This window comes from Nothobranchius furzeri, chromosome 13 (genome assembly GCF_043380555.1).
Source record: "Nothobranchius furzeri strain GRZ-AD chromosome 13, NfurGRZ-RIMD1, whole genome shotgun sequence".
NCBI classification, from domain to species: Eukaryota; Metazoa; Chordata; class Actinopteri; order Cyprinodontiformes; family Nothobranchiidae; genus Nothobranchius; species Nothobranchius furzeri.
The window spans coordinates 61,753,979-61,781,180 of record NC_091753.1 but is presented as its reverse complement, the minus strand read 5'-3'; the positions used below and the strand labels follow the sequence as shown (position 1 = coordinate 61,781,180).

The 27,202-nt window shown below is 42.4% G+C and overlaps 1 protein-coding gene across 7 annotated transcripts in view; it reads left to right on the top strand.

Moving 5' to 3' along the window:
- The window catches only part of sez6b (seizure related 6 homolog b), a 208,132-nt gene that overhangs the window by 101,337 nt on the left and 79,593 nt on the right, over nt 1–27,202 (top strand). For all 7 annotated transcript variants that reach the window (XM_054734268.2, XM_070543735.1, XM_054734265.2 and 4 more), the window contains one exon: nt 22,244–22,433. In XM_054734268.2, the coding sequence (XP_054590243.2) occupies nt 22,244–22,433 (190 nt within the window). The remainder of the gene's footprint in view (nt 1–22,243; nt 22,434–27,202) is intronic.

Below are 27,202 nucleotides of genomic sequence, written 5' to 3'. Positions count from 1 at the left end.
TGAGAATAGTTTGATTACTGAAACTGCTGAGCTGTAGCACCGCGTGCAGTGATGACTCTGACAGCCTTCGTGTTTAACGAGTCTTCCTGGTGCGTGCATCTCCAGCGTGAATCCCAGCTGGCCAAAGAGAGCTGAGAGCCAGAACCCAACTCCAATCCCCCTGAAGAGAGCTCAGAGCAGATACAAACACCAACCTGCAAAGGTTTGGTGGCTGACAGTGCGAGCTATTGACCGATGGATCGATAACCTCAGCTGCTTTAGCTGAGACAGACTCCTGGTTCAGCAGAGATCACTGCTATCCGCCGGCTCTGTCTGCAGAGACAACAGAGACTGATTAGGAAATGTTTGTCAGCAGTGAGATGGAGGAGTGGGAGTCGAGGAGGGATAGGAAGCATCCACTCCTGTTGGAACAGCTGCTTCATGACTTCTAAGGATCTATAACTCATTTCACTCGTCATTTCCTGTTGGCCACGTTGCTTCAAAACTCCGACAAACTTTTCATTCCTTCTGCTTCTCTTGAACAGATGCAGCATTTAATAAGAATAAAAGAGCCCACATCTGTCATGGAATGGGGGTTGTTGTAGGGCCCAAACGCAGGAAATACAGCAGGCAGCCATGTAGGTTATAAATCTAAAGGTTTGTTAAAGTCTGTGGGGCAGGTAGACAACAACATAAACACAAAGAACCGAACAAGAGCCATGGGCAGAGCTGCTTTTAAAGGAGGTGAGTGGAGACAGGAGACTATTACTGATATGCTGCAGGTGTGATCGTGTAGCAGGGCGCTGAGGGCAAACAAGGCAAGAAAATGGAGAAGATTGACTAAAGAAAACACATGAACCAAATAAGAAATCATGTAAAACCTGAATGATAAATGAGGGCACCGGAGACTAGAGAGATGGGGGATGGAAGGGGCAGCGGGGACAACGACACCTAGGAGGGAGGACCATGGAATGAACTGGTGAGACAAGGGGCACAGGACATGACAACATCTATAACGAAATCCAACAGAGATGTAGTTATTATGCACTTTATTACATCAGTTCATTTTCATAGCTACTTAAAGTAATTTTTCTAAACTAAATACGAAGCAGAAAACGGTTTGTTTAAAATGTGAACATAAGATTAGTTTTAGCAAGTTTTGTTTTTGGTTCTGTACAGTTTGTCACCAAATGCTCCACAGAGTAGAACGTGTCCTCGACCCGATAGCCGGAGACCCCTGCTCTAAATGATGTCAGTTGTGTTGATCCTGGAAGAAAATAAAAGCAGCATGATTTGCTGCAACTGTTTTGTTTTGATTTAAATATTGCAACTCTTTCTGTGGTTCTGAACGGATTTGTAAACCAGAATCTCAACAGCAGTGACTCGTAGATTGTCAGAGACAAGTCAGGAAACCAAAACAGGAAGTTGGTAGGCTGGTCTAACTGGAAGTACAGACACGGCTCACTGAGGAGCAACATTAACTCGTCTGGTGTGGTGGTTAGCTCCTCATGCCAAACGTCTTCAAGCCCTTACTGACCGTTTGAATGAATGGAGCTTCCAGTCAGAAAGACTCATATCTGAGCTCTAGTCAGGTCGATAAGGAAAGGTTGGACCTGAAGTCCTTTCTCTGATGTCATCACCGATCCCACGCGTGTCATGAACCTCACATCGCTCACAGATGACGTTCTAATAAAAGACACTTGTACAGAGCTCAGGGTGCCTTCAAGTGGCTTCAAGTAGCATAATGGCCGTTGAAGTGGCTGTCAGCTTCTCAGAGAGGAGGAAACTGGAGGAGCAGAAGATTGGGCCAGAGAGTTAAGAGTGGAACTTTTTCAGATCTACCTGACCAGATTAAATGATGGTCAGCGGACTCACACAGTGGAAATCCTTATATGTTTACTAATGCTTGATTTACTTCTTTATTCCTTCTCTTCAGTTCATTCATGTGATGTCCTTTCCTTCCATTTTTCTGGTTTATTTCATTTGTGTTATTTTGTGTTTTGTAGTGTGTTGTGTTGTACTACAGTACAGTACAGTACAGTACAGTACAGTACAGTACAGTACGGTACAGTAGGGTACAGTACGGTACAGTACAGTACAGTACAGTACGGTACAGTACAGTATAATACAGTACAGTACAGTACAGTACGGTACATTACAGTACTGTACTGTACTGTACTGTACTGTACTGCACTGTACTGTACTGTACCCTACTGTACCGTACTGTACTGTACTGTACAGTACAGTACAGTACAGTACAGTACAGTATAATACAGTACAGTACAGTGCAGTACAGTACAGTACAGTACAGTATAATACAGTACAGTACAGTATAATACAGTACAGTACGGTACAGTAGGGTACAGTACAGTACAGTACAGTATAATACAGTACGGTACAGTACAGTACTGTACTGTACTGTACTGTACTGTATTATACTGTACTGTACTGTACCGTACTGTACTGTACTGTACTGTACGGTACAGTACAGTACAGTACAGTACTGTACTGTACCGTACTGTATTATACTGTACTGTACAGTACAGTACAGTACAGTATAATACAGTACAGTACAGTGCAGTACAGTACAGTACAGTACAGTACAGTATAATACAGTACAGTACAGTATAATACAGTACAGTACGGTATAATACAGTACAGTACAGTACGGTACAGTAGGGTACAGTACAGTACAGTACAGTACAGTACAGTGCAGTATAATACAGTACAGTACAGTACAGTACAGTACAGTACAGTGCAGTATAATACAGTACAGTACAGTATAATACAGTACAGTACAGTATAATACAGTACAGTACAGTACAGTACAGTACAGTATAATACAGTACAGTACAGTACAGTACAGTACAGTGCAGTATAATACAGTACAGTATAATACAGTACAGTACAGTATAATACAGTACAGTACGGTATAATACAGTACAGTACAGTACGGTACAGTAGGGTACAGTACAGTACAGTACAGTACAGTACAGTGCAGTATAATACAGTACAGTACAGTACAGTACAGTGCAGTATAATACAGTACAGTACAGTATAATACAGTACAGTACAGTATAATACAGTACAGTACAGTACAGTACAGTACAGTACAGTATAATACAGTACAGTACAGTACAGTACAGTACAGTACAGTATAATACAGTACAGTACAGTATAATACAGTACAGTACAGTACAGTATAATACAGTACAGTACAGTACAGTACAGTATAATACAGTACAGTACAGTAGGGTTAGACTAATGTGCAAAACAACTTTTAAACATGTGTAGCCTCCAGAAATGGTCAATTTTCACCTACAGTTTGACCTCTTCAGTACTGGGTCATATGGAGACATGAGTCTTAACTGGAACCTTTAATCTGCAAGAAAGATGCTGTTGCTTGACCAATGTCTCTCTCCAGCTTCCTCTTATCTAAGACTGCTTTGCTTCACAGAACAAGAAGGACGAACCTTCATAATTAAATCATATAATGCAATGGACAATATGTTTAAATGAAATGTTTTGATTAATCTGTGCTTAAACTACTGAAGTTGAAATGAATATTATTATTACACTGAAATAAGGATGAAATGAAATATATGACCCACATGTTTAATCAGAGCACTGACTGGACAAGAGACACTCTCCATATCTCCATGATGCAAGTTACAATTAACGTCACTGCACAAAGACATGTTCTTATCCACAAAATCAGCATCTTCATATCTGAGGGAGGTGTGTATCTGAGTTTGTTGGCAAACCCATTTACAGGGCAACTTCTGATTTGTCAGTAGACTAAATATGGCCGTTATTAAAACAGCCTCACTTCCTGAGTGACGGTTGAGCCCAACTCTGACTTGCCATCGGAGGAAGCCTCTGCTCCCATCGCATCTTTGACAAGCTGTCAAACCTGTTGCACGCTACAGCTGATACCGCTAACGGCTCCTTCAGAACAAGCTGACACAGCTCGACTCCATAAGAGTCCTTCCATCGATGCAAAACAAGTCCACCTGTTTGTTATGACCTGGAGACGACTCTGGACTGATCTGGTCGTACTGCGGTTTCTCTACGGACTTTGGTACCGTGGGGTCCACGGACTCCCTGACATCTCAGATCCAAAAGAGAGTCTCCGATAAGGGTACGTAGACTCGACAGATTGCGTCAGATGCCGTTATTAGAAATCAACTTTCTAGGTTAATGCAAGCCAAATCCACTCCCACTCAGAACTGCGCTTCTTCGGATCCGAGGGTACAGATAAACATCACATCTACACATCATCACACCTCACATCCCATCCACTTAGATTCATCCATCACATAAAGTGTTCCTAGCTGTCATGTTTTTAATTGTTTAGAAAATAAATTTCTTACTTTTTTTATAATTTTGACTCTCTGAGTCTCGAAGTTTCTTACGATCCCTGAATAAACAAAGAACTCTAATTCTTCTGGTTAAACATTCAAAGACCAATCAGACTGGATTTCCATATTTATATAGAAATTCACATCTCATTGGTCAAATGTAGCGTAGTATATTAAGCTTAAAATGCACCCAAAATACATGCGTATGCTAACCCTGCACATGTGAACTTGTTGAACTTGTGAATAAAGATGGTAAAAGTACACATCACTGGGACTGAGGCACTAGGAAATACTATGTAGATGGGATTATTTTTGTGTATTTATACAGCACCATCTAGGATTCTACAACCCCCCCAAGGTGCTTTACAACACAACAGTCATTCACCCACAAGCATTCACATTCTGGTGGTGATGAGGTACAATGTAGCCACAGCTGCCCAGGGGCGTACTGACGGGAATGAACCTGCAGTACCCAGGCACCACTGTACACAGTAAATCAGACCAGGAGGGTGGAGGGTCTTGCCCAAGGACACTACGACTGTGAGAGACTGAGTGGTTTACAAACCTGCAACCCCCCGGTTACGGGACAGGCACCTAACTCCTCTGTCACCCTTGACTTTGAGCATACGCCTGGCAGATTTGCACCTGTTCAAATGTAAACCACATCAGATCTTCCAGCCAAAGTATCGTTCACCTAACTTTCCTGCCGGTACCAGCACGGGAGAATGGTTGGGCGATTTTCATGGAACAGAAATGTTCATCATTAATTCAGAAAAACAGCAGAGCTTTATTTCAGGTGACTGTAAAAAGCATTATGAAATAAAAATATGTTAATCTGCCTCTTTCATCCAATCTGAGCTGTAAACGGAGTCTTGTGGCACATATATGCAACAGGGTTTTTTGTTGTTGTTTCTGTTGTTGTTTCCCACCCAAGGAATCCCAGCAGATTGACTTGTGTCAGAGACTTCACAACAATCCCCATACTGAGCAAGCTTCCAGCGACAGGAAGGAACAGAACACAGAAAACTGGATTTTAATAATCAGTTCAAAAGAAAGGTTACTTAATTCTCAACAGCTATTTCCAAGGTAAGAGAAACAGCCAGTAAAGTCCAAGCTGTATCAATGACAATACTGATGAACAGAGGAATGACAAAGATTTCTATTCACAAGGCAGGGAAACAACTAAAAGAGCCGCTGTGGAATCTGAACATGAAAGAGTATCATATAACAGGAGGACATTGTTTACCTCTCAGGTTAACCTTTAACCTCAGAGGCACATGCAAACAGCAAGCTTGGACATTCAGGAATCTGTTTTCCAAACCAAATGATCAGCTATGGATGAAACAGCAACTCTGATGACAAGACTGCGTGCGCAGAAAGTTTCCTTTAGATGGAAGAGAATGAGTCTCAGTTCTTAAAGATATTACTGGTCACCGGCTCTGAGGAGATGCAGATTCTTATCTCATCTCCCTACATGGGAGCGGACAGTTTCCCCTCAAGGATCAAAAGTGTGCGTCAGGCATTGGTCAGGGGAGATGGGATTGGACCATAGAGAAAAGAGCAGGGGTTGTTCTCTCGCGATCATCTGTCAGCTGCAGCATTTTAAAGCTTCGGCTCTCATCAACGGATTGAGCAGCTGGTGGGCTGAGGAATCTGGTTTCTGCGTGGAGGTTCAGGCAGGCTGGTGAGCTCTCCAAGGTCCTGGAACGTAAAAGCGGCGCTGGCCTTGGTTCTGGAGCAGAAGCCCAACATTCTATTTAAAAAGGGAGACCGCAGGATGTGTTCCAACTACAGGGGGACCACACTCCTGAGCCCCCCTGGTAAGGTCTATTCAGGGTTTCTGGAGAAGAGGGTCTGACAAATAGTAAAAATCAGGAGGATTAGTTTTGGTTTCATCGTGGCTGTGGAATACTGGACCAGTTCTACACCATCAGCAGGATCCTAGATGGTGCATGGAAGGTCACCCAGTCAGTCTACGCATGTTTTATGGGCTTAGAGGAGCTTCGACTGTCTGCTGGTCTATAGAACAGACATTTATACATAGATATTTAGATGGATGGATATCCCACATGTGTTCCCATTTTGTTGGTAAAATCATTAGACAGCATGGGATAAACTTCCACTATTATGCTGGCGATACTCAGTTATATTTATCCATTAACCCTGATGAACCTAATCGGTTGGGTAGATTACAGGCTTGTCTTGAGGACATGAAAAATTGGATGACTCTAAACTTTTTGCTTTTAAATCAAGACAAGACGGAAGTTCTCATCTTTGGACCAGAAATCCAGAAAAGGAAATTGCTTAGCCAATCGCCTGACCTGAATGGCATTACATTAATCTCCGAGAACAAAGTAAGGAACCTTGGTGTTATCTTTGACCAGGACATGTCATTCAAATCCCAGGTTAATCAGGTTTGTAGGATTTCCTTTTTCCACCTTCGGAATATTGCTAAGATTAGAAGCATCCTTTCCAGGAGTGATGCTGAAAAACTAGTTCATGCATTTATTACATCAAGACTGGATTACTGTAATCCATTACTCTCAGGAAGTCCACAGAATGTAGTCAAAAGTCTTCAGCTTGTCCAGAATGCTGCAGCTAGAGTTCTGATGAGAATTAAAAAGAGAGATCATATCTCTCCTGTCTTAGCTTCCCTACATTGGCTACCTGTTAAATTCAGAATAGATTTTAAGATCCTCCTTCTCACGTATACAGGTCCTTCTCAAAAAATTAGCACATTGTGATGAAGTTCATTATTGTCTGTAATGTACTGATAAACATTAGACTTTCATATATATTAGATTCATTACACACAACTGAAGTAGTTCAAGCCTTTTATTGTTTCTAATATTGATGATTTTGGCGTACAGCTCATGAAAACCCAAAATTCCTGTCTCAAATAATTAGCACATTTCATCCGACCAATGAAAGAAAAGTGTTTTTAATGCAAAAAAAAGCCAACCTTCAAATAATTATGTTCAGTTATGCACTCAATACTTGGTCGGGAATCCTTCTGCAGAAATGACTGCTTCAGTGCGGCGTGGCATGGAGGCGATCAGCCTGTGGCACTGCTGAAGTGTTATGGAGGCCCAGGATGCTTCGATAGCGGCCTTAAGCTCATCCAGAGTGTTGGGTCTTGCGTCTCTCAACTTTCTCTTCACAATATCCCACAGAGTCTCTACGGGGTTCAGGTCAGGAGAGTTGGCAGGCCAGTTGAGCACAGTAGTACCATGGTCAGTAAACCATTTACCAGTGGTGTTGGCACTGTGAGCAGGTGCCAGGTCGTGCTGAAAAATGAAATCTTCATCTCCATAAAGCTTTTCAGCAGATGGAAGCATGAAGTGCTCCAACATCTCCTGATAGCTAGCTGCATGGACCCTGCCCTTGATAAAACACAGTGGACCAACACCAGCAGCTGACATGGCGCCCCAGACCATCACTGGCTGTGGGTACTTGACACTGGACTTCAGGCATGTTGGCATTTCCCTCTGCCCAGTCTTCCTCCAGACTCTGGCACCTTGATTTCTGAATGACATGCAAACATTGCTTTCATCCAAAAAAGTACTTTGGACCACTGAGCAACAGTCCAGTGCTGCTTCTCTGTAGCCCAGGTCAGGCGCTTCTGCCGCTGTTTCTGGTTCACAAGTGGCTTGACCTGGGGAATGCGGCACCTGTAGCCCATTTCCTGCACACGCCTGTACACGGTGGCTCTGGATGATTCTACTCCAGACTAGAGGTGTGAATCTTCACTTGTCTTCTGATTCGATTCAATTACGATTATTGGGTCAACGATTCAATTCGATTCAGTATCACGATGCATCACGATTATTTCATATTGATTTGTTTTCATCGATAAATAGAAGATGTCAGATAATTGCTTTTTATTTATTTTTTTAACTAAAACATAATTGACACAAGCTGCCATCCCTCAAAATCTCTCCATCCACAACAGGTTAGGACAAAACATTTAAACATTTAAGAAGATTTAACAAAGTAAAACATCTGTTTCCTGGTTCAACACCACGCCTCAGGCTGAGAAAACACGCTTTGCAAAAACTCACTAAATCTAAAAAAGTACTGAAAACCTACAGGACACATAATGTAATAATAAAATACATAATGGGTTCATATATGAGTGTTTAATGTCTCTGAGCAGCTCTAGAGTCAGATATTTATGCTGCAGCTGAAGGGTGTCAGAAATAACACCAAATGAAATGTTTGACTTAGTTTTATTTGAACCCAGCGGTTCGTTTCTGAAATGTTGGAGAATGAATCAAGTTCTGTTTGATGCAGAAAATAATAAAACATAAAACAAATTCTACACTTCCAATCATATTTAAGATGTGTCTTTTATTCTTTCTGATAATAACACCAGCAGAAGGCTGTGGGCTGGATTAGGATTAAACTACCCAGCTGATGGATCTCCTTCACTAACCAGCTAACTACCAACCTTTCCACTAACCTGTCCTGTGGGACCCTCACCATGTGACCCTCATGTCCATGCTGTCTCTGGAGGAGCAGATAGGAGACGAGACCTCCTGTAACTTAAGATGAACCAAAGCTTCCTCCCAGCTTCTCTTTAAGCTGAATTTAACATCAGTTTATCTTCATGACACAAAAGAATAAAGTGGAACAAGAACTTCTATCTTCTATTTCTCTCTCCTTTTAACTTCTCCGTCTCCCTAAATAAAAGAGACAGACGATTACGCTGCAGCCGCCGTCACTGACCCCGCCCCCTCCCCAAGACCGGATCTCCCGACATCACAACACTCGGTCTGACTGAGCGCTTCCAGGAGAAATAATAATTAAATTATGAAAATAATAATGCGTGTTTGGAGCATCGGTTTGGAGGAGCGTCCTCTGATCTCTCTCTCTCTCTCATTTGCTGATAGAGCGAGCGCGCCGCGTGACAACCCACTCAATTAACATAATTCACGGCCCAAATCCAACAGAACCGGTCGGGCTGATTCGGTTCTGGTTCAGTCTCAGGTTACAACTCTAGCGCTCAGCCCTGCAGAACCACATTAAGGTGGAGGTAAATGTGGAGGACGCTCACACTGACATATTTGGATGCTGCGCTGGTGCCGCCGTTAAAAACAAAACTACATTCCACTATAATCGATTATGGCGTACTCTTCTACGATGCAGAATCGTTTATGTCCGCATCCTGATGCATCAATTATTTGATAATTTTTTATCTCAGCTCTACTCCAGACTCAGTCCACTGCTTCCGCAGGTCCCCCAAGGTCTGGAATCGGTCCTTCTCCACAATCGTCCTCAGAGTCCGGTCACCTCTTCTGGTTGTGCAGCGTTTTCTGCCACACTTTTCCCTTCCCACAGACTTCCCACTGAGGTGCGTTGATACAGCACTCTGGGAACAGCCTATTCGTTCAGAAATGTCTTTCTGTGTCTGACCCTCTTGCTTCAGGGTGTCAATGATGGCCTTCTGGACAGCAGTCAGGTCGGCAGTCTTACCCATGATTGCGGGTTTGAGTAATGAACCAGGCTGGGAGTTTTTAAAAGCCTCAGGAATCTTTTGCAGGTGTTTAGAGTTAATTAGTTCATTCAGATGATTAGGTTAATAGCTCGTTTAGAGAACCTTTTCATGATATGCTAATTTTTGAGATAGGAATTTTGGGTTTTCATGAGCTGTATGCCAAAATCATCAATATTAATAAAAGGCTTGAACTACTTCAGTTGTGTGTAATGAATCTAATATACATGAAAGTCTAATGTTTATCAGTACATTACAGACAATAATTAACTTTATCACAATAAGCTAATTTTTTGAGAAGGACATATAAAGCTCTTAATAATCAAGGTCCATCATACATCAGTGATCTGATTGTTCCATACGTTCCTAACCGAGCACTTCGCTGTCAGACTGCAGGTCTACTGGTGGTTCCAAGAATATCTAAACTTAGGATGGGAGGCAGATCTTTTAGTTATCAGGCTCCTCTCCTGTTGAACCAGCTCCCAGCTTTAGTCCGTGAGGCAGACACTTTGTCTACTTTTAAGAATAGGCTTAAAACATTTTTATTTGATAGGGCCTATGGTTAAAATCTGATGTTAGCCTAAATCTGGACAAGTGGGGGAGTAGAGGGAGGTGGAGTGTACAGTCGGTAAAGACGGCTCTCCCAGGAGAAAAATAGAAAAGCAGGACAAGGGTGGTTTCATTATATTTACCATTAACAAGATCCCCAGTTGTGAGAATGAACTAGTTAGAAATGCACAAATACACACACACAGGCACAGGCACACTCCTAGTCGCTGTACTCATTCTGCCTTTTGTAAGGCTGTTGACTGAGGATTTGACATGTTTCTGACGCTGAGGTAGGCCTTTTAGATGTGCACAGTGCAGCGCTGAACTTCAGACGTTGTCTCTGCCAGGGCTTTCTTTCTCATGTGGGCATTTTTTATTCTGCTTTAGGTGAGCTGTGCTTGATGGGCCAGCTATCAGCCCAGTGCAGCTCTGCGCAGAAGGCCTTTGATTTAGCACTCAAAATTATATGCGTGCTCAAGCACACACACACACACACGCACACACACACACACACACACACACACACACACACACACACACACACACACACACACACACACCCACCTTTACCGGACAGACAGAGACTCGTGTAGATGCATACACCTTTATGAAATGTCCTTTTTGCCCTTGACTTTTTAAAATGCCTGTCTCCCCTTCCCTTCATAGGCTTGCTTCATACACAGTAGAATGGGCTCCTGTATAGATAGATGCTGCATAAACACAAAGAAAATAATGTATTTCTATACCAGTGGCAGGATGTTCAATGAGGAAGGAAATGAGGGGAGATGACTCAGAAAAACCATGAGAGAGGCAACGTTTTCCAGGCTGCCCTGAAGCTGTCAGAAGTCAAGTAGGAGAACAGAGTTGGAATATTTTGAGGGTCTAAGTCCAGTAGAGACTGGAAACACAAAGGAAATGTGTAAACTTGTGACCACATTAGCCATGAATTATGCATCGCTGACACTAGTTTTTCTACTCTATATTCTCAAAGACTTTAGAGTATATATATATATACATATATATACATATATATATATATATATATATGTATATATGTATATATATGTATATATATATTTTTTTTTCCTCACAAAAATGATTCTAAAAGCCTAAATAATTTATGTATGTGTAAAGGATTTTTGAAACGAGTTTCTATTATGTTTCTCTAAACATTGGTTCATGGGAGTCTCTAACTTGCAATTTGCTCTTTAATGAGACAATGTGTAGTTTTTACAATTATATATATTCACTGTAGCGTTGAAAATGAATAAAATTATGTCCAGATGTTTAAATAGCCATTTAAATTGGGTCTAAAGGACATAGGGCATGAGTCTAGCGTCTTTGGGGGCTGCCATATTAGATGCTATGGGTGTTTCTCAATAACAAGGCACCTGGCCTAGCTTATGAGGACACTGTGCTTCCTTGGTCCAAGAAAACAGTTAAATGGAACAGAATTACATTACGTGACACATGAGGTAAAGTTATATTTTAGACACATAAGTTTCAATATAAATCTATAACGAGCCTTTTACTTTAACTTTTTAAATTGTGTCCACATATTGGTTAAATTAAATATGTAAGTGAGTTACTACCGCTAGCCACCGAAGCTGCAACTACCAAGTAAACTAACCAACCATAGCTAACTGCTTTGGATATAAAAACATTTTAGATATCAGCCTGATCGCTACAATTAGCTGACTTACATTTTAACTGGAAATTTGCCCCTGAAGTGGCTGCCTGCTCCTTATCCACCATTCTTCTGAAAATTACTGCGTTGTATTCCACTAAATTTTTGACCAAGGCTAGGCTACAAGACATCTCCAGTGTACCCTTGCTCAGCTAGCTAACAAACGACGAACAGACGCATTGGTAGATCATGAACATTGGAATACACAGTGGCAGTTCCCGATGACATATCTCCTAGGCAACCAGGTTGGGACAAAGGTATCAAGGCGAGGTTCCTTGAAGTTTCAGAATCATCCAATGTTTCCTTCTGGCTGGCTCGGGGTCCTGCACTTGTCAATGACGTGTCACACGCGCGACTTACAGACCCCGAGCAGATCCAGAAACTACAGCACCAAAAAACTACAATCAGCATTACATTCTCTCGATGGGACTAACTGAAGGACCATCAGAGTCTGAGGAGTCTCACCGAGGTTGCATGCTTTCTGTTCCACAGGTAGCAACATTTATCGTGATGTTTTTGGAGACAGTCACAGTGATATGGTGTAAAACTACCCTGAAATGTATGTACTCCCTAGTGCCAGGAAACTACACTCTGCCACTTAAAGTTCCATTGATAAAGTGTTCCAGAGTCCACAGCCATACCTTACACAGAAACACCAAATGTCATATAAATCCTGTCTGATCATGCGGCCCACATATTTTACTTTATTTACTCTATTTAAAACCTGATCTGCCAAATAAAAAGAGGGATATTTTTGATTCATATCCTCTTTGGTTCCAGCAATCATCACAATGCTCTTCCAGGAGTTGAATTTAATGGCATCCCACAGTTTGAGCTCATGTTGAACCAGCACGGTAGGTAGAGAAGAAAATATAGTTCCACAGTCATATGTGATGCTTTTGAAAGTGTCTTTATTTATAGAGAATGTAGGTTTGGGTTCCATAATTATAAGTTAAAACATGAATTGTTTATTTCTTGATTTCTATGCTTTACTGAGTCTTCTGGTAGAGAAACACGTGTAAACTAAGAGCAAGGCAGTAATGTGATTTACGTCCTCCAGGTGTGCTGCCAGGCTCTCAGAGGCCCTGTTAGGTGGCACTGCTGGTACCAAAAACATGCTGGTGTTCAGAACTGAAGCTACAAACCAGAACAGAAAACTGGCCACAGATGAAAGGTATAACTTTTTTCAGAGTTTGAATTTTCAGGAATAATTCTAATTTAAATTAGTGTTAAATTTATGCTGGAAACTTAAATGTGTTTATCTTCTGCTCTGTTGTTCCACATAAAAATCCTCTTTCATCAGAGAAGAGCTGTGCATCATTACTGCAGCTATCAGGTGTTTATCTTCATCCAGTCGCATAAAAATGACACTAAGCTCTGACAAAACAACAAACAACTAGCTGGTTGTGTTATATGTTGTTTGTATGAAAAAAGGCTGAACGTTAAAGTCTGAGTTACTTGCACCAGCTGCAGAGACTGAGCCACGGAGGTCTACTGTATGTATCTGCTTCTCAGCTTCTGCTTTGGAAACACGCAGAAGCTGCTTGTTGCCTCAAACATTTGTTGTCACTACAGATAAAACTGATTCTGCATTAAATCATGTTTCAGTATGTTTGTCCCAGTAACACAATGCAGTGCAGCATCTGATATCAGTGTATGTGAATCAGTTATTGGGTAACCATAGCACCGCGGCTATGCAGAAGTGATTGATTCATTGATTGATTTGCTAGCTGGTGAGGTTTAGTGGGCAGACAGGTCATCTGGGATGAAATAAACCCAGGCAGGGTACCTCCTGCACAAGGAGATCAAAGTCACTAAACAGCCCAGGAGGCAGGCCAAGAATGAAAATCTGGCATAGATCAGAGGATCAGGACCCCAGAGAGAGGACTAGAAGGCCTCGTGGGGGCATTAGAAGAAGGTAGCTCCTGCTGAGCAGCAATCACATCCACACAGGCACATGAGGCCAGGCGCGCAGATGGGGTGGGGGACGGGGGGGATCTGTCCCCCCCAGATTCAGATCGACCCCGATCTTTTTGTTTTTGTTTTGTTTTTTGTTTTTTGGGTTCTATTTAGCTCTTCGGTTGCCATGTTCTGTGTCCCCTGTGTTTATTTTATTTTGGTTTATCTCCCGGCTCTTCGCTTATTTTACAATGTCCCTGCTGATTAAGTTTCCCTCACTTTGTCCCTTGTGTGTCTTCATTTATCTGTTCTGGTTCCTCCCAGTGTCCGCGTCAGGATCCACCAGCAGTCATCCCACATGTCCCTTGTCTTCACTCCCTCCCTCAGAACATTTAAGCCCTTCACTTGTCACACTGCCCTGTTGGTACCTTGTGATTGGTTCAGTTTGAATGCTCTGGATTACCTCTGTTGGATTTTTAAAAGTTCCCTTTCTGCCTCCTGGATCACACCGAAGTCTGGGTCCTCACCTCCACGATACTGGTGTTACTCTAGTTGATGTAAAGCAGGACTGAAGCCCGTGTGTCTCAGCAGGAGTACAGTAGAAGGTGTTCTTACACTCCAACTGTTCTGTTCGTATCACCATCTAGATAAGATGCACCTGTTGAGATCATCCAGCCTGGACATCCCCGTCTCCAGCCCCTCCTTGTAAAAGGGAATTATAATCCCTCCAACAGATTATGAAGAACAGTCAGATGCTGTGAAAGTAGAAGGTCTAGAGCCCAGCTTTGTTCCCTGGTCTGTCTCTGTCAGCCGGCTCAGACCCAATCGGTTCTGTTCTGATTCCTCTGTGACCCACTTCTGCTGCTGAACAGATATTTCCCATGCCACCATTTACTCACCTCCCTCTTAATGACTGCTGTCTTAGCAGGTGCTCACACTTCCACGTGCACACATGGCACTTTCAGAAGCTCCCAGAATAACCTCCATCCGGTTAACTGTACTTGTACCTGTTTTGGAACAAATGAACCAGTAATTGTGTTTAAAATGAAAAGTTATGAAAATGTGATGAATATTATTTTTATTATAGAACAGGATGAACGAATTATCTCAGTAAACAGGCGCAGAAACACACGTTCACCAGATTTTCTTCCTCACAGACACCTTTTACCAGGTCAGCTGTCCCTGTTTAGCACTCACTTTCCAAAGCCACCAGCCATAATTAATAAAACGTCAGCTGAATTATTCAGCCATCAGTCGCTTTTATAAAGTAAATGGTTGTCAGAGGGCCTTTTTCCGTGACTTTACAGACCTGTTCAGTCTCTGCTGTGTGAAATAAAACACAAGGACTGTTATTTAACCCTAAATATGGAGTGAACAACTAAACTGAGGAAGATGTTCTCTAGAATAAAGAAAAATGTAGCCCTATATCTATTTCTGCGACTTCAGAGGCAAACTAAAAGCTGCTTGAGAGGCTGAGTCAGGCCGGCGTGACGCGCTCCTTACAAACATCAGCTGCAATTCCAAAAACTTTATTAAAGGAACTCCAGTTAACTCGAAACGTAGCGTGCTCAAAACCAAACAGTACAATTATCACAGCGATCAGTTGACGGTCAACAAATAAATGCAGCAACCCGCTCCCCTCTCCTCCTTTCCCCATATTATCTGAGCAGGTGCTGGAGAGGATGTTAAATCCCCACCCATGATCACCTGACCTGACATCGATCTCTGCTTACAACAACCCACCCAAAACACATCAATAAGCATGTATATTTCTCCTGTAATATCTGGATCCAACATAGGAAAAGATGCTTAGATTCACTGAAACAACAACAAAATAAAAGTCGGTTGTATTTTATTTATTTATTTATTTTTAACAGCTTTTTTCTCTTTCTTCTTTAACCTGTCCTGCCTCAACGACAGTGCAGTTCATGTGATGAAGCCGGATGCCAACATGTGCCAGGGCTATCTTACGCTGCTAAAACAATACTTAGTGGTTTCCAAATGTGTGATTAACTTTACTAAACTGGAGTAGCTCCTTTCATGAAGGTAGACAGGTTGAATAATAGCAAATGTATTTGTGTGCCCTTCAGCCCTCAGTCAATCATCCTTCATTTATAAAGCACTTTACACACACGGTGACCAAGTGCTGCACGTGATCAAAGCTAAACCCAGTCAAGAGACACAAACTATAAAGAAAACACAAATACTAACGAGGAAAAACAAGCTGATTTCTGCTCATTTAGAATTAAAACCAAGTGAAAAAGACGGGTCTTTAAGAGAGACTTGTTAGTGTGAAGCAGTGACTCCCAGTCACAGCCCAGTTACCCTAAAACCAACAGCCTGTATGCACCACAAAACCAGGATCACTTCTCAGCAACATAATGGGGGAACTTTTGGACATATTCACAGACCAAGTTCACTGAGAAAGATTATAAACGAGGAAACGCTTGAGTCAGAGATGCCAGTCAGATGTTCCTCGCACTAAAAGTGAACATTCATGGACTCAGCCATCTTGACTCGTGACGGGGAGGGCTGTTATTGGATTAGCATCCAGGAGAGAGCAAGACACGTCTCGGCTAGTAGAAGCTAACTGTTAGCGTTAGCAATGCCACAACATGGTAGAACTACTTCAGGTTTCTGCTGTTTGTGGAGATAAAATATCAGTGTTGCAAATGAAGTCAGGGGTACAGTTGCATTGCTGTAAGCCAATCAGAGGCGAGATGTCCTAATATCAGGAAAAAGATTCTAAAACCTGCCGCATTTAGCTCAGCTCTCCTCTAGCTCACTTCTACTTCCTGTAAAAGTATGAATGTAAAATCTGTGTGACTACATATTAATCAGTTCAGTTGATTTCAGTTTACTGATACAGCGCCAAATCACGAAAAGAGTCGCCCCAAAGCATTTCACAACATAAAACCAATTGAGTTCAGTTAATTATGCCAATTAGTAAAACGTTTCTTATGTGAGGAAACTCAGCAAATTACATCGAGTCACTGACTAGTTTTGTTTGAGACTCAATGTAACCCTCATACTAAGCAAGCATGCAGTGACAGTGGAGAGGAAAACTCCCTTTTAACAGGAAGATACCTCCAGAGGATCCTGGCTCAGTATAAGCAGCCATCCTCCACGACTCACTGGGGATGGAGAAGACAGAACACACACACACACACACACACACACACACACACACAGAGAGAGAGAGAGAGAGAGAGAGAGAGAGACTGTTTTATTTAGAAAGTCATGAGCAACTCAAGAAATTTAATGGTTTCTGTTCAATTCTCTCCGCCGAGCCAGCAACACACAGCATACGTACCAAGTTGTGTTTATATGGCTACATTGTGATTTCTTAGTACATTTTCTATTTCTTAACAAAATAAACTTTAATTCAAGTAAATTCATTTAAACTTTAATTCAATTCATTTCAGTTATTTTTCAGCTCATACCTTTTGCTTAATGGCAGCTGTGGCTACGTCGTAGCTCATCCCCGCCAGTGTGTGACTGGGTGAATGACTGATTGTGTTGTGAAGTGCCTTGGGGGGTTGTAGAACCCTAAGAAGGCGCTAAACAAATACAGGTCGTTACCATTTAATAAACATTTTCACATACTTAGTAATTCCTGGCTGCCATGTTCACTGTGTTTAAATGAGATTCTGTTAGTCTTCCAGTTTTAGTCCAATGTTGTTATTTGTGGTTCATTTGACCAGTTACACTGCTTTAGCTTTGGTCTGCCTTGTTACTCTAAATTTGAGCAATTCCCTGCATCTCTGATCTATTTTTTCACAGTTCATTGTAAATTCGAGGTTAGTCCTCTGACCTACTCAAAGCACTGACAGTGTTGTTCTGTAGTTCACCGTACCCATTTTTATCGCCTTTGTTATAGTCGTCCAACACTAAATAATTCCTGGTTAGCCTTTTTAGCTACTAACAGTATTGCATTTCTTTTAGTTTTCTACTTTTAATCATTAATGTTTTCTGTAGTCGATTGTACCAGCTTCACCGCTTTAGTTTTGGTCTGCCTCAATGTTCTTAGTTTTAGTAATTCCCTGTAACTTTTGGCAGTTCATTATAAATTCTGGGTTAGCCCTCTTGCCTATTCAAAGCATTGAACTTTTGTTACTTTAACACCGTTTTATGTAGTTGATTGTAGCAGTTTTCACTGCCTTGGTTATAGTCATCTCACATGTAATAATTCCCGGTTATGCAATAACCAGAACTAGAGGACCCGTGAAGACACCAAACACAGTAAGACGATTAACAGTCTTTATTAGCCAGGAGCTGTGAGGAGGTGTTACCGGAGTAATACTCAGGTAAGGCAGAGTTGAAGGCAGGCGTGGGTCAAAGCCAGACCGGGACGAAGCAGGTACAGAGAGCAGGCTAGAGACGTGGTCGTAGACAGGCGAGGGTCGTGGTGGCAGGCGGAGTTCGTGGCGATGGTCAGGCGTGGAAACGAGGTCGAGATACTATGATCAGGCAGGATGACAAAAGCCTGCAAGATCTACTAGCAGGAGCATTCAGTAGTCTGGCCGAGTGCTGGTGGTTGACTGTGGAATATAAAGCTGGTGTGTCACGAGCATGCCGGGCAGCGAGGTGGTGATCAGAGGAGGATCCAAGCGCAGGGATGAAGAAGGTGAACAGATGAGTCCGTTTAACATAGGTTTATTAAAGAGACACGCTGGACACTGAAACTATGACTCCACAAAGGACACAAAACAGACGGGGTTCAAATACAGGAGGACCGGGAGCTAAGGTGATTGGGAAACAAGAGGCAGGTGGGAGCAATTAACGGAGACACAGACAAAACCTAAGAGTAGACAGAACAGGACGTGACATGGTGAGGCAGGTGTGTGGCATGAGCTTGATTGTGAGTTGACTGTGGTTGCTGGGGAAACCGGGCTTGGCTGGAGCTTGATGAGGGGACCAGGTGTGATGCATGAAGGCTGATGAGGTGAATGATGGTGCATGGAGGTCAGGACATGGCCAGATCATGACAGGTTAGCCTTTTTAGCTACTCACAGTATTGAATTTCAGTTAGTTTTAGACATCAGTGTTTCCTGTAGTTTATTGTACCGTTACACTGCCTTGTTTTAGTCTTCTGATTACTAGAGGCTGGACAATATAATACATATTGTCAATATCGGCCATCTGCTGAAATTATTTTTAAAAACCGATCAGGCACCTGTGTGGCCAACTGCCACCACTACTAGACTGAAGAAAGGTCCCGAAGGACCCCAACACACCGTTTTTTAAAAGGTTTTGAGTTTGTTTTGTATTTGAAGATTAAGAGACTTATTGATTTATTTATTTTGCATTGCAAACAGTGTGTTCAGCTGTCTTTCACAATCAATGAGCAGCTAAAACTTATATATATATATATCAGCCTTAATAATTGGCTTTAGATATCGGCCATTGGCAACAAAATTCTTTAAAAATTGGTTTCGGCATCAGCTTTTAGAAAAATCATATCGGTCGGCTTCTACTGAAAACTTTTTTTTTTTCGGCCGCATATCTGGAGTCGGGTCGCGGGAGCAGCAGCCTAAGCAGGGAGGCCCAGACTTCCTTCTCCCCCGCCACTTGGACCAGCTCCTCTGGGGGGGATCCTAAGGCGTTCCCTGGCCAGCCAAGAGACGACGGGTGTGTCCGAATCCACGGGAAGGATGCTTGTAAGAGTGCGATGACGTCACAGCGCAGCGACGAGTACTGTCCGAATTCCAAGAATACTCATTCTCGCGTCCTCAAATGCGTCCTCGCTCCGCCCACATTTCGAGGACGGGTCTGTTGTCTCCTCACAGAACAAGGCTATCCCAGCATGCTTTGAGCGCCGGCTGTGGATTTTCAACAGGAAGAGAAAATGGGGAGAGCTACGAAGTTTTAAACGTAAGTTTGTTAAAAACTAGCCGTAGAAACCTAAAAAGCTTAAAGTGGTTCAGTTTATAGACATTTTTCATTTGTATGTTTTTTAAATTACATTTTAGGCAGAAATCAGCCAGAAGGAGTTTGTGTGTGTGTGTGTGTGTGTGTGTGTGTGTGTGTGTGTGTGTGTGTGTGTGTGTGTGTGTGTGTGTGTGTGTGTGTGTGTGTGTGTGTGTGTGTGTGTGTGTGTGTGTGTGTGTGTGTGTGTGTGTGTGTGTGTGTGTGTGTGTGTGTGTGTGTGTGTGTGTGTGTGTGTGTGTGTGTGTGTGTGGCAAATTAAACTTGTCATTTGTTTTAAGGAAAATAGAGCAAAGAAGCGTTTTCACTTCAGTGGTGAAGAGTGAAGCAGTTTACATGAGTACAGTAGTTCTGTGTTCTGCTGTGAAAAGTACTTTTACATTCAGGGATTTACAGCTGACACGTTATAATGAAGTAAAAAGTTTGTGTGAAGAATATAATTTTTATCTTCTCATGTGGATAAATGTAAAAATGTGTTTATTGCCTTTTTGTCACCTGTGGTCTGGTTTTCTCTGTAGGACTGCAGGTGTCCAGGGTCAGGAGAGGCTTTACCTGGTGGTCCTCCTGGGAGAGGCCTTCTACTGTCATCATGTTATTGTTATTTAGCTGTTTGATGTTTGAACACGTTTATTAAAACAAATACTAACTGATAACTCTTTCTGGTCATTGGTTTTATCACCAGTTTTATTATTACAGATGCTTTTGAACATGTTACATGAACAGAAAATGAAAAGATGGTAAGGAGACAAGATTATTTATAATAGGTTACACTTATTTACAGATCAGAACCAGTATGGACCAGTTATGTACGGTTAAAGCAGGATTAACCTGAGTGACTCTTCCTGGATCATTTATTTAAACTGAGTGAGCAGGAAGTCTTTAACAGTGCAGCTGGATCTGCTGCAGGAGGATCCAGACGTGGATGGAGGGCTGGAGTAGACCCGTGGCTGGACAGTTCTGGCCAGAGGAACATCATACAGGACGGTCTGCAGAGAGAGCTTTGGGACGCTTCCTCTCACTGTCCACTCCATCGTCCATCTACAGGGCCTGCTGGGCTGGCTCAGACGACGGCTGTTACGTCTCTGTGAATGACTTGCCTGTTAACAGCAGTGGTGGTCTGCTGGTACCTCCTGCAGGACAGAGCACCACTGACCTCCTCCACACACATCTTCCTCACGCTCATCCTCCAGACCCACAACTTCACCAGCACAGAGGCAGATGTGCAGCACAGTGCATGCTGACCTGTAATAGATTAAATAAGAATTTTGTTTAATTGAAAAATGTAAAACAAACCTATAACCTGCAGTACACTGGTTCTGTTCAGTTTAAAGAAGAGCAGCAGGGAAAACTACAGATAATTACATTTTTAAGACAGATCTGATCATTATTAGGCTTAAGTTGAATAAACAAAAGCACAATGAAAACAGTTCAATGCTATTTTATTAAAAAGCCTGTTTTTTTAAACGTTTTACCCTCATTTGATGCAAAATAATAAGTTCGTAGGTCCAATTCACATTAGAAAACATCCTGCTGCATTCAACATTTATAATGCATTTGGTTTATATTAATTACCTACATGATAGTACTCTGTAGTAATGTGTTGTGTTTGTTTAACAAGTTCATTCTGTAGCTTAAAACATACATGAAACCATCTAAAGTTAACATGTAAGTCCTGAAAGCTTCTAGAATAAACAAACTTACTTTACCTGAAAACGGTTGTGAACAAACGCTGCTGATGGACGTGAAGCTGCTCTAGCTCCTTAATATTCCTGCTCCATTTTCGCTAGCTTTAGCATTTTTCCTTTGCGTGTAGCTGCCGCCACGGCTGTGACGGGACCTACGGGCCACCGTAGAGGTGAAGGCTAGACTGTCCGAATTCAGAGCCGCTGGGTTCCGGTTTTAGGGGTCTTCAAGGACCCGGTCTTGCTAGACCGGCGAGGACCCGTACTCGTAAGAAACCTTCCCGTGGATTCGGACACACCCATAGTCCCTTCAGCATGTCCTGGTTCTTCTTTTAGGTCTCCTCTCTGTTGGACGTGCCCAGAAAACCTCACCAAGGAGGCATCTTAACTAGATGCCCGAGCCACCTTAAATGGCTCCTCTTGATGTGGAGGAGCAGCGGGACTACTCCAAGCCCCTCCCGCGTGACTTAGCCTTATTTTATTTTACTCATATTTTACTACCTCCTTAGGTGAGCTGTCTTGAGTAAGCGCAGAATCAATTTTGTTGTACACCTGTGCACTGACAGTAAATTATCAGTAGATTTTAGATTGTAGAATGTGTATAGTTTGCTCTTCTAAGTTTCATTTGTGTAAAATGACCAGATCCCTTCTCTGTTTCTCACAGGTGATGAGTGTCAATCTCTCTGATGGTGACAAGGTGGTGTTTGAAGATGTGGGCCATGAGGAGAACATGGTGCTGGCGAACGAGTCCATCCTGATGAAGGGGTTGGTAGTACGAAGCCACAGTAATCAGATAGCCATCCGCTTCCACAGTCCGACATCTCAGGCTAGATCAGTTCTGCTCAGATACCAAGGTAAGTCTGAAGTTCTCACCTTAAAATCTTCAATCAGTTGGAGAAGTCACAATCTGAATGTGTTGTTGCCAGAGAAAAGTCCTCTTGAAGGTTGGTGTTGAGCCAACAGTTCAAGCACTAGAGCCACTATGACCTGTGTCATTGTTAGATTTATGTAGCATGGCTTATTCATCAAGACCTATTGGCCCAATTCATCAAAGCAAGAAACTGACTGTCCACTGATTTACTGTTGCGAGTTGATGAATTCCCCATAGAAACAAAGGAACAGCCATAAATTCAGACAGACACGGCTGCGACCGCCTTGACTATTTATCTAAAGTACCAAAAACAAAAAGACAGCCTGAATTGTTGGACTGCTCTGATGGAGAGTGTGTGTTGGCAGAGATAGGATTCGTCCCATCACTCTGAGTAGGTGGTGCCATTTATTGTTTCCCTGCAGAGAAAAGAAGTGGCAGAGGAAGAATGAAACATAACAGATGTAAGAATGTATTGTTTGCTGAATGGCTGTGCTCTCCTCCCTCTGCACCCAGTTTTTACTTATTCTAAAGTCACAGTTGAAACACTAATTCATTATTTTACTAGAACCGGAGGTTAGGACGTAGAGAGCATTCAGTGCATTGTGCTACATGTGGAGAGTCCAGCCCAAATATTTTCCTGATATTTCTTTTTAAACAGATTAGATCCAGTTAGTGTTTCCATCACTGACCTGATGGTGTCAGTGGTCTTCTGACCAGCGGAGTTGTTTTGGTGCTAACAGGTAATCAGCAGAGTTTCCTGGTTCGGGTGATTCCCTCGGTGTGGTTGTGTGAAGCTTTTATCCTGGCATTTCTGGTATACTCCACAATTAGTTCTCTTTTATTTTTAATGTGTTTACTGAAATCTTATGAAAGCACAGCTGAGCTTGTCAGTGACAATGCAGAAAATGATGATTTTAACCCAACTACCAGAGTGCCTGGCTGTGGGCAGTGTTGGGAACGTTACTTTAAAAAAGTAATTAGTTAGATTATTCCGTTACCTATAAAAGAACGCCGTTAGAAACGCCGTTATACTTAAACGGCGTTACTCCCAACACTGGCTGTGGGTTAGCATAAATAAATATTATTTCATACTTAATCAATAGTACTCAAACTTTGATGGCCTTTTGGTTCTTTTCACAAAATGTTTTACCTTATTAAAAAGTGCACAAGAAGTAAGATTGTTTTATCGTAACGAGGTTAGGCCGCTGTAGTTGAGTGAGGTGAGTGACTGTCCTTTGATTGGAAGCTGAGCAGTTTGATCCCAAGACCTCAGAGAGACACCAGTCAAATAACAAGAAAATTCTGGATAATTAATGATGGCATTTACCTTTTATCACCCCAATTTACATTAACATCGCCCTTGATAATTATCTCCCTATCTTGGGCAACCAAGGGTTTCTTCCATCTGAAGCCCTCGTTGTACCCATAAGGGTAATAAAATGGTTGCTTACTGCTTGGGATGACAAAACTCCCCTCCAGGACTGTAAAGGCAACTACAGGTTGGTCTAACAACACTGAATGTAGTGGAGGACCAGAGTTAAGGACCTCTAACCCATCAAGTGGAGCCCAGTTGGACCCCTGTAATTTCCCAAGCGTAATTTAGCCCATATACTGCCTACAAAATACCCACGTAGGTCCCAACCACTAAGCTCATATTCAGCCCCATGTGGGCCCAAACTTGATGAGTTTGCAGGGTGAAACGCCATACATCTGTAAATTGTGTCCATTTGGTTGAGCCTCTTCCAGCTTCTTGCAGTTTGATGCCTTCCTGGTGTTGTGGTCCTTTATCGAGTCTCTCCTCAAGCGTTTTAGTTTTTGCAGCAGTGTTTTGGTGTGCACTGGTTGCCGTGAGAGTCCGTCAGTTCTGAAACCTCTTTTAAAGTCACAGTGTGTATTTTCCCTGGTGATAGAGGACAGAACATACCTAAATCATTGCAAGCAAGCATTATTTTTGTGTTCAAGTAAGACCTTACCAACAGATGGCTATTAGGGTCAAAAATCCATGGGAGCCCAACCTCCAGCAAAGTAACGAGCACATCAGACTCAGTGTTCCCCCTACATAGGCGGCAGGTGTTGCGCTGCTCCACGGCTGAAATTTCAGCGCCACGCCTACGAAATCCCCCCCCCCCACACACACACACACGGAAGGGAAGCACTCCGCAAGCAAAAAAAAGATTGATCCTACAGCCTTCCAGTTGCTGGACATCCCGCTCTACCCCCGGAGCTACTGCTGCCCCACTCTAATAGAAACGATTGCCTTGTAAATCTGGGGAAGAAAGGCTGTGGTACGCCTGTTCCAGCACAGAGAATTCAGACAAGTAAGTATAACGTCAGATGAGAAGATTTGGAGTCTTATTTCCTGATGTTTGGACATCTCACCTCTGATTGGCTAACAGCAACTCAGCTCTACCACTGACTCCATTTGCTCTGTAACGTTGATGTTGGATCCCCGCAAATAACACAAGCCTGAAAGAGTTCTACCCAGTTGTAGAGTTGCTAATGCTAAGGGTTAGCTTCTGCTAGTTGAGACGCTCTCTGCTGTTTCCATTCACTGCCAGCCATTTTCAGAAAAGCCCTTTGCTGTCAGCGTTTTTCAGCATTTTCACTGTTTTTTGAGAGTCACAGAAAGTTGCGCTCTAGGATGATGTCAACGCCAAAACTAACAACACAAAGAGTAGACTCACCTCTTACATCAGGAAGAATCTGCGTGTTTTGATCGTTATCCTTTCATAATCTGTTGTCAAACTGTGATTGGCAGAAGCTTTTCCAGTTCGCGCCTCACTTTTTTATAGCAGCAGCCCAAATTGATCTCCAAACACATGGATTTTCTGCTTCCTTCTTGTACGCGGATGAAGATCGGCTTTAGAGCTGGGATGTTTGTTCTCACGGTGCGGGGGCCCGTTCCGACAGTAAAAAAAATGCAAATGACGACTTTAGACTTTAGTCGTCATTGTCAGTGAACGGTTGGATTCAAAATGACAACTTTTGTCGTCAATGGTATTTAAGAGTTAAGTGACAGTGTGACGTAGATCTGTCAGGCTTTTCTAATCCTAGAGTTTCACCGTCTATTTTCTATCAGAAGCTACTGCGGGAGGTACATTCTCACATCTTGGTTTTGTCATTATAATAAACAAAAACACATAAACCTGGTTTAGTCCACAATCACCTGGATTAGCTTGCAGCATGTTCTTTGATTGCATGCAATACAATCCCACCTGATTTATTACATAATAAACTCCAGAGACCCAGGTGGATGAATCCACGGTCACCTGGATTACCAACTGACAGATAACATTTTATGAGACTGAAGGGTTGTGTGTCAGACCAAGTTCCCAGCTGCAGGAGCACCACAGGGGACAGTACTCTCACCATTTCCTTTTTTATGTTGTACACCTCAGAGTCATCTACAGAAATATTATGACTCAGTAGATGTTGGGGGTATGTCAGAGATGGACAAAAGACTAAGAGTATAGCACCTTTTGGAAGGGTGTAGCAGCAATCATCTCATAGGTGTGTACAAAACAAAGGTTGTGGATTTCAGAAGGAACAGTAATGTGTCTAACACCTGTATAAATCATTAAAATGTACCAGATGTGTTGAAAGCAGATCAAATCAAGTTCAGTCTTTGAAGAACTTTTGTTTGGTCATGGGTGTTGATCCAGATGCTTGAAGCAGCCGGAGCTGAATTACAATGGGTCTTGCTAATCAGAACAGCTGTTCAGATGATCTAACAGGTAGATTCAGTAGATTTAGAAAATCGGGGGACAAAAATCTGGTTCTGCAGGCATTAGAAACTTTTTATTAGGCGTTTAATGACAGAAAACAGAAGGACGAGATTTTACAGCTCACTCAAAGCTGTGCCTTATCAAGCATTGAGAAATAGAGACATCCATGGTTAAACATATTTTCACCTTATTTTTATATTTTTTGTGTTCAACGTTTTATTGTAACTAGTGTGGTACATGATATTAGATCTGCTGTTTGGTTAGGGTTAGTAGTAGGGCTGAAACGATTCCTCGAGTACCTCCAATGATTCGAGTACAAAAAAGCCTCGAGTCAAATTCTCTGCCTCGAGGCTTCGTTTAAGTCATGTTTAATTAATTCATGGCTTTGCAATCGCTCGGGGGTCATGTTTCACCCGGACCTAAATAAGTGATGCACACACACACTGCACTGAATGCACACGCCAGTAGCGAACGCAACTTAACTTTCTCTCAAGCCATGGAGGACGACGTGGACCCTGGTGGAGTGTGAAAAAGACAGAAAATGTCAAAGATGTGGGACCATTTTTCACTTCGTAAGGCGGGAAACGTAGTCCAGTGTAAATACTGTAAAATGGAGTTAGCCTACCACAACACCACATCCTCCATGCTGCAGCACCTGACCAGGAAACATCCTCATGTAAACGTCACTTCTGCAAGCAGACTCGGAGGTCCGCTATATATTCTGCAGACACTGTGCGACTTTTTCGTTTGTAGCTCTCAGTTTCAGCTCACACTGTGTCTGCTAGCAACACGTCCGACTTAAAATGTGCTAAAAATATCAGTTTTTACAACACGTGGGATTTTTACAGTGTTACTGATGCCTGTTGTCCCTCTGGATCGCTGCAGGAGGACGCAGGTATTTATGAGAGGAAAACGAAAGAAAGGAAATAAATGTTGTGTGATCAGTATAATTTGACAGAACCACGGCAAACATGCTTTCTCGACTATCCTCGTTATTGTGTGAGAAAATAAGTGTAGAAATTAAAAC